Here is a 14786-nt window from a genome sequence, read left to right as displayed (position 1 = left end):
TGGATTCCAAGAGTGACCCTCACCCCCACCACACACAAACACACACACAAACATAAACACCCAAAATATTCTCCATTCATTTGTTCACCCATTAACTTCCTCGTTCTTTACTTCTTCTCAGTCCTTCGCATTCGCTAATCAACTCTGTTCTCCGTTCTTCAGAGGTGAAAAACCCTCACCTCTCCCATCCTAAACAATCCATAAAATGTGAATAAAACACAGGGCTTTGATTAACCCTGTAGTTGTCTGCCTTCTGCGAACAGACTCAAACTAGCTAATCGCAACCACATTCAGCTGTAGTATTGTTGCAAGGCTTGGCCCTCGCTCTTCATGTGAACCCTGCCAAAGTAATGGAGGCTTAAGTTAACACATCGCAGGCAGAAAGTCAAAATCTCAACAGATGATCCAAATAATCCATGGAAGGCATGGAAATAATGAACACTATACTTGTGTTACAGTGAAGAGCTAGTTTTTTCCTTGTACTACATTTTAAGCGCAGCAGGGAAGATGCAATGAGGGAAATTTTCAGTGGATTTGAGTAAAAGAGCGCAGTGTTCTACAGGTGAATGTGTTTGGATATGTTGTCCGTGTCTCCTCATAGGTACGCGTTTGCCTGAAATGCATGGCCCCGCAGAGTTCTCTCCAGTCCTCAGGTGTCTGCGTTCCCTCCGTTATATGACTGTAGACTGAAATAAATCAGCCCTGTCACTCACACCCTTCCTGCCAGCAGCAATGTCTCAGGCTGGTGGTCAGAATCATTCAATAATGGATTGTATACGAGGCGTATAATGTAACCCCAGCAGGGTCAGTATTTATTTTTTGTGCTACAGTACTAAAAAGGAGAGTTTAAACACTCAGTTTTCTCAGGAATTTTTGATTTCTCCATTCTGCACTTCTCCAGGATTACGTAAAGCAAAAAAATAACAGTAAAATTTTCAGATCTAGTACTATGTGTAACACAAGCATAGTGTTCATGATTTCCCTGCTTTCCGTGGATTATCTGGATCATCTGTTGAGATGTTGACTTTCTGCCGGCAATGTGTCAACTTAAGCCTCCATTACTTATTTATTTGTCGACTTATGTAAGCACAGACAACTTTTATCAGAGTCTCATTTAAACCCGACCCAGATCGCAAACAATAATTGAAAATATGTTAAATCAAAGTTTTAGTGTCAACCTGAATTCTACCTTTGAGTCTTGATCATTTTTGCAGTTTAATATTGACACATTGTTGAATTTATGACTTCTAATCAACTGAACTTCTGTGGTATTTAAACTATAAAATCCACCACATTTCAATATAATTTCCTGGTCAGCTATAAATCCATGACTTTTCAACCTCATTGTCACCTGATCAACTATAGAAAGATCATCATCGATCAATTATATTATTGTATTCTTTTAATGTCATTACTATTACATCGTCAGGTTTTAACATTATTGTATCATTGACTCAACATTTATTTAGCATTGGGTCATTTTTTCTCAGAACATTTATGATGTGATCACTTTATTTGTTTAGATAAAGATACCCTATTGGTTTGTCTTCATTTCATTTTGAGAAGAGCTTTCAAAATGGCTCATGCTTCAAACTGAATATTGTTCCTTTCCTCTTCCTTTCAACCCAAACACAGACTCACCCGTAGCACACTGCACTTGAAATTAAAGGTTTCCTACATAATGCAGGCACACCCATTATTTCTGACATGAAAGCTATTGTTCGGCTGCTAACCAAACCCTCAGTGAGGAACCAGGTGAACTCTTGTGATCAAGGAAATTATTGATCTTGCACAGGGATGAAGCGGGATGTCACACTGTGTTTATTGTTGTTATTAATGTCGCGAGCACTGAGAAAATAGACTGTGTTACACGCCACTGAGTTACATAATTGTAGAATAAGTTAGCTGCTATAAAGCAGTTTTTTGGAGAGAGTGGGGGGGGGGGGGGGGGGGGGTTCAGGAAGGGATGATTTATTCATAAAGATACGGCTCGGTTTAGTTCACGGCACAACTTATGTTTTATTTATTCGGAGATCGCATGAAGGCAACTTTTTGATCTTACATGCATGCACACTCGCCAACAGAAACCACCGAGGCACAAGCACGCACGAGCCCATACACACTCCCCACTGGCGTATCACACTTTGTACCACAGACAAAGGCACCATCCCCTCTGAGGCGTTTACTCTGTCACATCAGTCACACATAAATTTCCACATGCAGAGAGGGCTTTTTTTTCTTTTTGCTGTAATCAAGCTGTGACAGTATACGGATATTTCTTCTTGCAACCATGAATAATACACCAAGCTCGAGGCCACATGGGAAATCTACCTGGGCCAGTGTAAACACTGCCAGTTATTTGACTGGAAACATGCGAGGCTTATGAGAGGGCCTGCGAGTTGAAAAGAGCCCTAATGAGAGTTTTCTCTTTATGATGGCAGGCCCACTCTACTATAGGGGTGGATGCCCTTATATATGTAGTGAGAGGAAAAACAGTGAGAGGAGGAGGAGTGAGATGACTAAAATCTCTCTCAGCTCAGCTGTACTGTTTGGAGTGCAGAGTGTGTCACCATGGCAACCGTAAAGAGATTTTTTTTAAAAATCATAGCAGTTTCCCTTCAAGTCTCTCTGATGTGCAGAACTTCACTCAAATGCACACATATAGCATCTCCTTTTCTTTTTTCTTTTTTGTATTAATGCTCAGAAAGCCTGAACGCACTGTCAGTCTGCTTACACGCGTGTTGATGGCATTGATTTGCGGGAAACAGTTGTGATGTATTTGCCTGTTTTTCTAGCTGGAGTGACTAAGAGGCTTTGCGTATGTGTGTGGGCGCGGAGCTGAGCGCTCTCACAGATTGCCAGAACTGTCTTTTCTCAGGTTACTTGAGGCTAAGACAGCAATCCGCAGCATCATTCAGCAAACAAGTGTGCGGACACAGATATAACGATTAGAGTTGCATCTCAATTATATCGATTCCCTTGCACCGGCAGCGTGAGGTGGCTGCAAGCTGAAGTTTTCTTTTGTTTTGCGTTCACGCACGACCGCTCCAAAATGAGCCATATGTTGCAAAGCAGCCTGTTAACTTCGCTGCTTCTTAATGAAAGAAACATGCATTAAATAATTACGAACCATTTGAAATCATAATGCTTTTGTCAGTGTTGTTTTGTTTTTTTCCCCATCGTCTACTTGAATGAGTATAATTACAAGCTTGTGGTGTGTTTGCTTCAGGCTGGTAACATTACCATAATATTCTCTTTTCAGCTCAATGGCATGGTAATACTGACCTTTAGATGGAGAGAGAAGCTTTAATAAATCATTATTTTTTGTGCTCCATGCTTAAAGCTCACATGTTAGTTTGGCCTTGGAGATGAAAGCGCTCTCAAATAATACAGACTTAACAACTGGGAGGTCTTTGCAACAAAAGCGCAAGCACACAAAAGCAAAACCTGCGGCTTTGCAACAATATTGGCCGTAGTGTGTTGCTGTTCCCCCGAGGCTCCTTTGGCAATATCAAGAACACACTAAAAGCGTCAGACAAGTGCGCGTCTGTTGTCTTTCTGTGCACTAAAAGCATCATGTGTGGCACATCAAGCCAAAGTCGCCACGTCTGCTCTGAGCTCTGAACCCGTGACCGGGGTCGTGCATGTGCTTTCTGCAATTGCAGCGACCTATATTGAGGCAGCTTCACATAAAAAAGTTAATCACTCATAAATATACTATTCTGGTTAATTATCCCAGCATACCTGTGCAATTAGGCATGATTTGAGCCGCCTGTTTTGTTTTGTTTTTTTTAATTTGCTAAGGAGACTGTGGAGAAAGGTTAAATAAAATTTTATCAACCCATAACATTTACAAGCAGTGGAGGCATAGTTGGGGAAAAGGCTCGTTAACAAAAGCCCAGTGATATACAGTAAGTGAGTAGAAGGACTCTTAAAGGAAATATAAGTAGAATCATTTAATCCTCCAAATAAAAGAATAAATTATGGAGTTGTTATTTTTCTTCTTCTTCTTCTCTAATTTCATTCAAATGTAATGCAGGCCATCATCCTGTGCCAGCACTGTGTGACAAACGCATCAAGTAAGGTATTAAAAATGATTCACCTCAGTTCTCACGGCCTGTTCAAACCTTCAGCTCCTTCAAAACAGAATACAAATAATGTTTACACACAACTCGGAAATATAACTGTAGAGCCCTGTGTGCTATATTATGCTAGAATAACTAATGGAGTAACCCTTGACTTGGTTGTTGCACCACACACACACACAGACACACACACACACGCACGGCCACTTTATCTTCTGCAGTCTCATTGTGTTGATTGAATAGTGGTCCTTTCTTCTTTATACTGCTTTCTTCATTTCCACGTCTAATGAGTTGTTTTTGCTAAGGATGTTTTTCGCAGTTCACCAGAGCAGGGGCTGATTAGCTCAGATATAATCACTGTATCTCGTATTATATCTATAGATATATATTTCTGCTTAGTGGCACAATAACCTCACCAGTTCCACTTTGCTACTCTCTCACTCCCTTTTTGCTGTTTCTGTCGAGTTGCATGTAAGAAGGCTCGCCTGTGGAAACACACTGGGAGTGGCCGTTCCCAGTCATTGAGAACATACGGCTACTAATTTATAAGAAGGAAACAAGAAAAAAAAGCTGCGTATCAGAAAACTCCTGTACCATCCCTGATTTGTCTTAGAATCACACCATAATTAGAGACCATTTTCTTTCTCATTTAAACCTCTGTAATTCCTAATCCATTGTAATGTGGCCATTACTGGCTCATTTTTTACACTTGCTAAAGTCATTAGTCATTGCTAATTACCATATCGAAAAGAGGAGGCCAGCCAGGGGAATTCTAATGAGAGTTTAGCGCTACAGCAGATTCCCAGGGAACTGTGGGTGGAGATCGCGTAGGAAACGTCAAAGCCGGAGATCCGGGATGGTCTGCCGTGTGTAGCTTTTTAAGATGATTTTTTTTTCTAACAAGAGAGTTTAACATCTGCTTTCTAAAGGTAAATACTGTACGTGAGGTCACAGCCCGGTCCTCCTCCAACCACTGCAAGCCAAACCTGAGGGACCCCATCACTGTAAGCAAGAAGCTGATTTAGGGAATGCTAAACTTGGGTAGGTGTCGGGTGGTGAGTCCTGGTGGCCGAGGGGGCTTTAAGAAGCTGTGTAATCAGTGTTCCCGCAGACCTGGTGCAGTTCTTGATTGCATGACATCCTTTCTCTCCATCACTATGAAGCTCCAGGAAAGACTTTAGAAAAATACACAAACAGAACGAAAGGCTCATTTGGATTTGATACTGAATTTAACAACACAAATGAGACCTGTTTCCTTTTTCTGCTTCTAAAATACTTATTATATTATTTGATTACTGTATTTTTTTATTTATTTAAATTTAATATTTAAAGTAATGGTGAGAGAAGCCAAAGAAAGTAAATCAATCTTTAAGGCTAAGAGAGTTTGGTAGGTAAGTGTGCGCTATATTTGCTCGATCACATGTCAGTGGCTGGACACTTTGATTGATCGTTTAATCATTTCAGCACTAACGATGTGCATACACAGAAGTATTGTATTTCTGCCTGTGCCGCTGCGGTTGAGCCTGTGCTTCTGCTGCTGCTTCCATTAACATTCATTTTCTTCTCAATACAATAAAAAAAATTAAAGGCGGAGTGAATAATTGATTAATCGTTGCCTTAACATGACTATGAAATTACAGTGCTGCTCGGAAGATTTCCTTTACTGTAATAGGACAGCTTAGTTAATCTTTTACTGAGGCGCTAAGGTTGGCTGCTGTGCAATAATGTATGAGGGGCGGAAAGGAGGCTCAAAGGAAAGCAGTTCAAAAGGAAACAAACAGAGACAAACAGGTCTGTGTTTGCCAGTCACTTTGCTCAAATGGGGAGGACTGCTGCAAGAGGCCCAACACACACCCACTCACACTCTCACACACACACACTGAGGTGCACAAACGACCCTCACATCCACGCATGCACACACACAGCCCTTTTCTCTTCGTCCAAATGGTGACCCCTTTGTTCCCTTGCTCAGACACACACACACTCATGCCAGTAAACCATGCCCGGGAAGGCAGCAAATGTACATGTGGGTCATATGTGTGTTGTGTGTGCACGCACTTCTGTGTGTTTTCGTGCATACTTGAATTTGTCAGCATCAGTGCCAAGGTGTAGGGTATTGTTGTCTCGGGCCAAACCCCTGTCACCACCCCTCCCCCCCATCGCATCCCTCTCAGCACATGAAGAGACAGGCAGGCGTGCACAGCGGAGATGGAGGGTGAACGGAGAGGAAAGGGAAAAGAATGGAGAGGAAGAGAGGAGGCGAGAGAAAGAAAAACGAAAGGAGAAAAAAAAGGGCAACTGAAGGGGAAGGATTAGACAGCTGTTTACTGCCATCTCTGGAGGCCAGCAGCAGTCAAAGCTAAGGAGTTTGTCTGCCTCTGGTGGTACTATCCAGTTTACTTTTCATCTTCTATGCCATTTGTCCCACCCCCCCCCCCCTCCCCCACCCCCCCCCCCACACACACGTACCTTCCTCCTTCGTTTCACTTGTTTCAGCCTAAAATAACAGACTTAACTTCTTCTTTTCACCATAAAATGTGTGCCATGTAGTTTGAACGCTAACATAAAGTATTGAAAATAACTTATTTCTACAAGGACTCTGAAATTCTTGAACATTATTCTCATCATTTCTGCTCTTTATGCTCGTTATCTCTATGTTGTCACGAATAATAGCAGATGGCCAGTTTTATAGGTATACGGTGGATCCCGGCAAACCATAATCTAGAGCTTTCATTTATTTTAAAGAAAACGGCTGATTGGGAACATATTGGTGGAATATTAGATCTTGAATATATTTGTTAGCGGGCTTATTTGAGATTTGTACTTTCTTGTTTTATCAATTAATTTTTTAGACTGTACTGATCTGTCTTTTTAACCTATACAAATAATAAATAGTAATACATTGCTCGAGATAAAACCCCTATTTAGTTAGACTTCAGGGATATTGATCTGGTCAGTTAAGTATCAGAGGGGGCTGTTAATCAGTTTAAGCTGCTTTGGTGTTGATGAAATTAACAACAGGTGCACTAGAGGGGCAACAATGAGACAACCCCCAAAACAGGAATGATTTACAGGTGGAGGACACTGACATTTTTCCCCCTCCTCATCTTTTCTCACTGTTTTTTCACTAGTTTTGCATTTGGCTAGTGTCAGTGTCACTACTGAGGTGATACCTGAAGCCCACAGAGGTAGCATAGGTAGTCAAATGCTTCCAGGATGGCACAATCAATACATGGCATTGCCAGATTCCAGGAGACATCAAGTTAATCCATGAGAGCTGGACTGGGCTGTAGATGGTTATTAATAAATCAGCAAGAACTGGTATCTGCTCCTTCATGCAAGGAGGAACAGGATGAGCACTACTGGAGCCACAAAATGACCTCCAGTAGGCCACTGCTGTGAATGTCTCTGACCAAACAATCAGAAACAGACTTCTACTGATTCTGGCTTCTGTTTGACACCCCTGCTTCTCTTTTTTCTAAGCAATATATTTCATACAATGGCAACATTTGAGCTTTCTAGAAGGCTTAATAAAAAAAAATTAAGTAAACATTTCTTGTGAAAATTCAAAAAGATCTTATAGGAATCATACAGACACTTCAGTAACCATAATGTGATGTATGGATGCTGGCTGGCTTGCTTCTTGACTAATGTATAAATGACAAAAGGGTTGTTCACTTCTATGAATATCACCTGAAGAACCTTAGCATATTATTGTAGGAGAATTATTTGCAGATGTGCAGAAAGTTATATATCTGCATCTCAATATTTGTGTGTATTGTGTATGTTAAATATATGAGTGTGTTGACATATCTGTAAATCATAAAAATAGGAATCCATCATCACTTCCATTTTCTCCTGCTTATTTGGTAGCAGCAGTTTGAGCATAAATACCCAGACCTCTCTCTTCCACCTCCATTAGCTCTTCTAGGGTGACACTGAGGCATCCGTAAGCTGTACCTAGATATATCCCAAAATTTCCTCACAGTCGGACATGTCTAAAACAGCTCCATGCAAGCACATCAGCCAGCTGCTTTCAATGTGGAGGAACTGCAGCTCTCTATTTTGAGCCCCTCATGAATGACCACATTCCTCACCTTTTCTCGAAGGATAAGCCCAGATACCCTTCAGAGGAAGCTCATTGCTTTCTTGTATCCATAATTCTTTGGGTCACTACCCACACCCTGTGGCCACAAGTGAGGGTAGGAAAATAGATCAGCCGGTAAATGGACAGCTTTGCCTTCATGCTCAGCTTTCTCCCCATCAGGACAGACCGGGATAGCATCACATCTGCATCGCTGCAGACACTGCAGCAATCTGTCAGTCTTCCACGCCACTCTTTACCTCATGAATAAGACCCTGGCATACTTGAACCCTTTCACTTGAAGGCAGCAACCCTGAGCGAGCAATCCGCCCTTTTCTGTCTGAGAACCATTGCCTCAGGTTGAGAGGGGGTTATTCTTGTCCCCAACTCACCTAGATACAAGTGTGTGTGTATGTATATATATATATATATATATATATAAAACCCTGCATCACACAACACACATGCTGCGTGCACATGATTTCACTGTGCAGTCAAAGTTTAACCTCACCTACACCCATATGAGCAGTGAGCAGTGAACAAGTCAAAACACACACCCAGAGAGAGAGAGAGACAGCCATGCATTCTCCCGACTGAGTTTTCAAAGGCTCTGCAACCGTTCTGTTTGCTCTCGGCTCGCTCCATGGCTGCTCTTTCATCATCTGCCCGTCATCTGAAAAGCATCTTAAATGATTACGTTTCGGCTTCTCTCTCTGTCTCTTTTTTCCCTCCATACTTAATCTTGCCTTCATGTTCATGCTCCATTTGAGTCGTGGGTACAAAGGTGAATCACGAAAGCCTTTTATTTTTTGTTTCAGATTTGTGTCATTTTCACTGCGTAAGCTCTGCCACCCTGTGCCTCAGTGATTTTTTGGGAGGGGGTCTGATATGTAATGCAACATGATTTTTGCTGTTGCTGTTCAAACTGGGTTCTCTTGAGGTGAAGAGATACAAGGAAACGAACTGCACAGTGCAGGCATTTGAATTTGGCTTCTTTCTTCTTCTTTTTTTTATTGGAAGTGCAATTAGAGCAGTGGCTAAGTGTTCTTGTCTGCCTCTTAATCCCCAACAATTAATGTGTATGGCATAAACCATATTGGCGACTTTCTTAAAGTGAGATTAATTTGGCAGGGAGAAAGCTGAGTGGGCCTTTGTGGAGCTGGTTATCTTTCCTTAGCAGACCGGGGTATGATCTCCAAGCCTAGTGGAAAGAGGAATGATACAGTGAGTGTGATGTAATGTGGATCATTTGAATGGTGCGAACATCACCGGGTTCTTTTAGATAGCTCTTCTTGATTGCGTGCAGAATTTTCCATAAAGAGAAAGATGGATGCCACCTATTTATTTCTCCCCCACCTTAATGCAGAATTGGCTCTGTCTGTGAAAGATATGTGTGAACAGCATCTTTTGCATACCTATTTTTGACAGACTAACAACATCCTGTCCTTCTCTTTTTAGCTCTCTGTCAGGCCGCATTGTCGGAGGCGTCTGGTGGTTCTTCACTCTCATCATCATCTCATCCTATACTGCGAATCTGGCTGCTTTCCTGACTGTGGAGAGGATGGTGTCTCCTATAGAGAGTGCCGAGGATCTCGCCAAGCAGACAGAGATTGCATATGGAACGCTGGATGCTGGCTCCACCAAAGAATTCTTCAGGGTGAGGAACAAAACCTGGCACACCCTGGGTTTAAACATTTTCATTGTGAGCTAGCGGCATTTGGGAAGTATAAAGTTATTTTAAAGTGTTATAAGAGCACAGTAAATGTAGAATCACAAAAACACAGCTGTGGACTCTGCCAGCAATCTAATGGTGAGTAACTACTGACGAAACAACACAGTATCACGGCAAAACGTGTAACAGACACGCCGGTCCACTGTGTCCATTTCAAGCTTTGCCTCACTAAAACGTGAAATGTACACGCATGCCCAAGTTGCATTACTGCATGCAGAATTCGCCTTACCAGCAGAGGGGGATAATATATTTAAAGGCACAAAGTCGGTAGTGAGAAAAAAAACTGTATGAAGGGCATTCCAGAGTCCTTAATCACCGGAAACGATTAAGCTAGGCAGCTAATGTGTACATACATGTAAATGTGTTACTAATGTCTGTTTAAACGCTTTCCCGTGATTATTTTCACATTGGCTTGAAATTAAATATCTCCCTGTGCTGGTAGTGCAGCAATGTCTGCGTGTGTGTCCATTTCATGTTTTGGAGAGGCAAAATGTGAAATGGACACGGTGGACCTGCGTGTCTGTTACACATTTTGTCGTGATATTGGGTTGGATGAAAAGAGCATAAATAGTTAAATTGGGAGTAAAGTCCTGACATTTTCAGGGATTTTAACATTTACCTTTAACACTCTAAAGATAGATAATAAAGTATTTATATACTGACAGTCCCTTTCCCTGTACTTCCATCCCTTTTCTTATTAACATTTCTGGCTGTCAGAGGTCTAAGATCGCCGTGTTTGAGAAGATGTGGTCTTACATGAAGGCGGCCGACCCGTCTGTGTTTGTCAAAACGACAGACGAGGGTGTCATGAGAGTCAGGAAGTCCAAGGGCAAATATGCCTACCTGCTGGAGTCCACTATGAATGAGTACATAGAGCAGAGGAAACCCTGTGACACTATGAAGGTGGGAGGCAACCTGGACTCCAAAGGTTATGGAATTGCCACACCAAAGGGCTCCCATCTCAGGTAAACCTTTGCCACTGCAGTGGTTGGATAAAAGCCTTCATGTGCTTTTATTGGTGCCTGTGCATGAGCGTTACCCCTCACCTGTTTATTTGGAGGTCTGTATTTGCTCATTTATGAACATATTTATGTGCTTAGGTTGATTTTTTTGGTGCCATTTCATGCATTCTGAATGCTTTGTGCACACATTACCAGATTAACTTATAAATATTAAATGCTCTGATCAGATATAGAAGGCATCTCATTATTGTCACAGTCATCATCCAACTTTTTGCACATATTGCACTGGCATTTACAGCTCGATCCCTCCCATTTTCAATTCTGATCATCTTTATTTGTGTCTGCACATCTACGTACACAGCTAGATTATTCCCAGCTGACTTGTGAGCACTAGCAGAAGTATAAAGCAGGACGATGAGATCTCTTATCCTCTTTAAGGAGCACTTTGCTTCCTTGCTGCCTTCCAATTATATTTCAAACTTTATATTCTTCAAATCATCCCCCTTAAACACAAGCACACACGCAAAAAACGTGCCAATCATAAAAATCAGAGCCCCTAAAGCAATTTTACAACTTAAAGAATCACATCCCGTATAGCTGCTTTACCACTTAAGCCAGAGCTCACACCTTGAATGTGAAGTCAGCAGAGTGGAATTTGTATTTTGCAACATTTAATGTGATAATTGACATAATGAAGGATAATTCATCCCGGATTTACTCCTGCCATCGATGTCCAAGAGCAACAGCTGTCATTTCACATTACATTAACACCTTAACCAACTTCCCATTTATATTTCTCCCGCAACTACAGAGAGAGTGGAGAAGCTGGTGGCATCTGAAGCTTTTAATCTATTTCTAATAGGCCTCATTCATTTTAATGAAAGGAGCCATATGGGAAGATTTTATTCAAACTCGCTGCGGATTCATATGGGTTTCCTCCTTGGTTGACAGCCAGAGGTCAGAATGCTGAGTAGAACTGCTTCCAAAGCCTCGATCAGATGCTCCTTTTTAAAATTTCATACAAATTAGATTCCGCAAATGAAGTTTAATGCTGCATGAACGATAAGACAAGAGGTTGATATAAATCTGCTTCAGAGTCACGTAGTCGGGATTGGCCCAGAACACAACATAGCAGTGGGACAGAGCTGTGAACAGCTAAGGGTGGCCCCCGTTTGATCTCGCTCTCTTTGTGTTAATTATTAACCAAGCGATGTACCTTATTCCCAAGTTGTCATTGTGGTCACAGATATCTGATATGGAGTTCCATTTACAGATAACAAACATTGGCGATTGCATGAGTGGTATTAAAGCATGGCAATTAGAATGACTCAGGTTTTTGGGGGGTTTTAAGGAGGAAATTTCAAATGTATTCAGCTCATCCGGAATGGGACATGAATGAGTTACCCATGAATTCAAGGAGCTGAGTCCAATCGCACCTGCAATATATTGATAATGAATCAGTTTGCACGGACGACTGGATATTAGAGAAGCATTAATCTGACTCTTTTTTTCTCATCGTGTTTAAATTTGATAGAGTATCTGTACAGAACTACAGAACTGATACCCGTTCCAATAGAAGTTCCTAATTAGACATTTATATACTGTCATTCTTTTTAGATTTTTGCATAAGTCAAGATTTCTTTTCTACGCAGTAAATGAGACTAATAGTGCTGATAGCGCTAATATTGCATTGCAGGCCTGATTGAAAACAGAACTTTTGAAAAAAAAACCTAAAATAACTCTTCATTTTGCAGGAATGTCTTCGGAGATCACTTTCTTGTCGATTGCTCTGACGTTCTGTGTAAATTCTGATCTTCATTTCTGACATATACAATCTTCAGGGTCAGCCCAACAGTCTGCACCATCCCGCTAACATTCAGTAACCTCCCTGACATCTGCTCACGCTGAACCAACCAAACCATGGCTCTCCACAACATCCATGTCCACATGTACTTCTTCTCGTGACTTCTTTCTTTTTTTGTCTGAGTCTGCCGGGCTAAGAAAGAATTTAGAGGTTTTACCAGCTCCAAAAAAAAACTGTCTTCCCTACAGCTGTGTGATGTCCTCCAGGTTGGGGGTAGAGACTCTTCTGTGTTCAGTGATGAGAAAGGCAGGATGCCACCAAACTAAATTGTTCCTGTGCAGAAGAATTGGTGCTGATTTGAGCGGGAAAAAAAAAGGCAATCACGTAAAGGCTGTAATCTTTACTTTTATATGCAAATTCTGATTGCAGATTCTGGCATTCTTGTGATTTGTGGATGGATAGTCTTTGTCCTCAAACTTGCAGCTATAGGAAATACACAGTGACCAGAGAGAGACAGAGCTACCCATGGGGAGGTGCTTTGGGTGATGTGTCTGCAGTTGGTCAGGCAACGTCTTTTTCAGCCAGTTAGAGAAATAAAGCTATCGTGAAAGTGATCGTAGCAGTTAAAACCGTCGAAGCCTCTGCTGGAATTCGTTTCTGCTGTTATTTATAAATTAATCAGCATCAGCTTCTATTCACAAGAATGCTGTTATGGCTTGAATATTGATAGGTTAGTTGCCATAGCAATTTGTATGCTGGTGCAGCTGAAAGGAAATTACCATCTGTAGTCAGACTTCCACATCCAAAAGCATCTCCATTTATAGTGTTTGCTCTGCCTCTCTCTGAGGCAAGCCCCTCCTTGGTGAAACCCAACTGTATTGGCACTCAGTGTTTAAGCTCCATTGCAGGTATGCGACTAACACATGCATCCTAAAGCCAGCGCTCCTGCTTCATACCAGTAGCCAAACGCAGGAGTGCTTCCAATTCTAAGTCAGCATTGTCATTATCACTACCACCACCACCATACGATCTCTTTATATCTGTCCCATAGAGTGTCTCCTAATGGTTATCGTTTTATATTATTTTCAAGAAACCCAGTAAACCTGGCAGTGTTAAAACTGAACGAGCAGGGCCTCTTGGACAAATTGAAAAACAAGTGGTGGTACGACAAGGGAGAGTGCGGCAGCGGGGGCGGGGACTCCAAGGTCAGAGCCAGTTTGATAAACCCTGCGGGTAAACCCACCACCACTGAGAGTGGGAGGTGGGGTGGGAAGTGGGGGAAGGGGAAGAGGGGGGTAACCGGCAGGCCCGCGCTGCACCACCACTCCAGCAACACTTAATCTCTCTGTGTGGTGTGGGGAAGAGCAAAGGGAAAGGACTGAGGGGGGTGATTGCTTGGCCGGCAGGGGATGAATTTGAAATCCATAGAGAGGGGAATTTTTGCATCATGTCTCCCTGCTCAAACAAAATAGCACTGATTTAAAATTGATCAGTGCTAATTAAAACGTCAAGGTTCCTCGTGTTGTGGCTCCCACGCATCCATTCTGGGACTATAGGTTTAGCTGTACAACATGGTTGACTTCAAATAGGAAAAGATCAAATTAAGAAAGCCTTGTGGCATAAGTGAGTGCAAGCAGTATGCCGGTTACCCAAAGTGATATAGTAATACACATCTACTGCCTTAGGGAGCAAACCAACCGAGCTAGATGGAGTATTAATTCATATCACTTTGACTGATGTTTCTAATGATGTTTCTGCAATATATTTGTGTGCACGTGGGTGTGGTTTTTGTGACATTTTTCTTTTGTTTTGTTTTTTTTTTGCCAACAAGCAAATCCAGGCATGTGTATCTATTTGCTGCTCTTTATGTCTCTGAATTAATAACATAAAATAACATGGTATAATATGTTATTTATGTTATTCCCTTATGGTTGGAAGAATCCCAGTAAACCTAGCGGTGTTGAAGCTCAATGAGCAAGCCGTCTTAGACAAACTGAAAAACAAATGGTGGTACGATAAAGGGGAGTGTGGCAGCAAGGACTCCGGAAGAAAGGTTAGTCTCCAACCTGAACCTGGCACCTCACAGCACCTCGCAGCACAACCCTCCTTTTAATACTAG

General features: G+C 41.9%; 1 protein-coding gene across 2 annotated transcripts in view; it reads left to right on the top strand.

The window, feature by feature from the left end:
* The window catches only part of gria1a (glutamate receptor, ionotropic, AMPA 1a), a 73165-nt gene that overhangs the window by 45838 nt on the left and 12541 nt on the right, over positions 1–14786 (top strand). For both annotated transcript variants that reach the window (XM_063490357.1, XM_063490364.1), the window contains exons 12-14: positions 9628–9826; positions 10619–10866; positions 13758–13872. In XM_063490357.1, coding sequence (XP_063346427.1) covers positions 9628–9826; positions 10619–10866; positions 13758–13872 — 562 coding nt within the window. The remainder of the gene's footprint in view (positions 1–9627; positions 9827–10618; positions 10867–13757; positions 13873–14786) is intronic.

The sequence above is a fragment of the Pelmatolapia mariae genome, linkage group LG2 (assembly GCF_036321145.2).
Source record: "Pelmatolapia mariae isolate MD_Pm_ZW linkage group LG2, Pm_UMD_F_2, whole genome shotgun sequence".
Classification (NCBI taxonomy): domain Eukaryota; kingdom Metazoa; phylum Chordata; class Actinopteri; order Cichliformes; family Cichlidae; genus Pelmatolapia; species Pelmatolapia mariae.
This window is presented reverse-complemented; position numbering and strand designations above follow the sequence as displayed.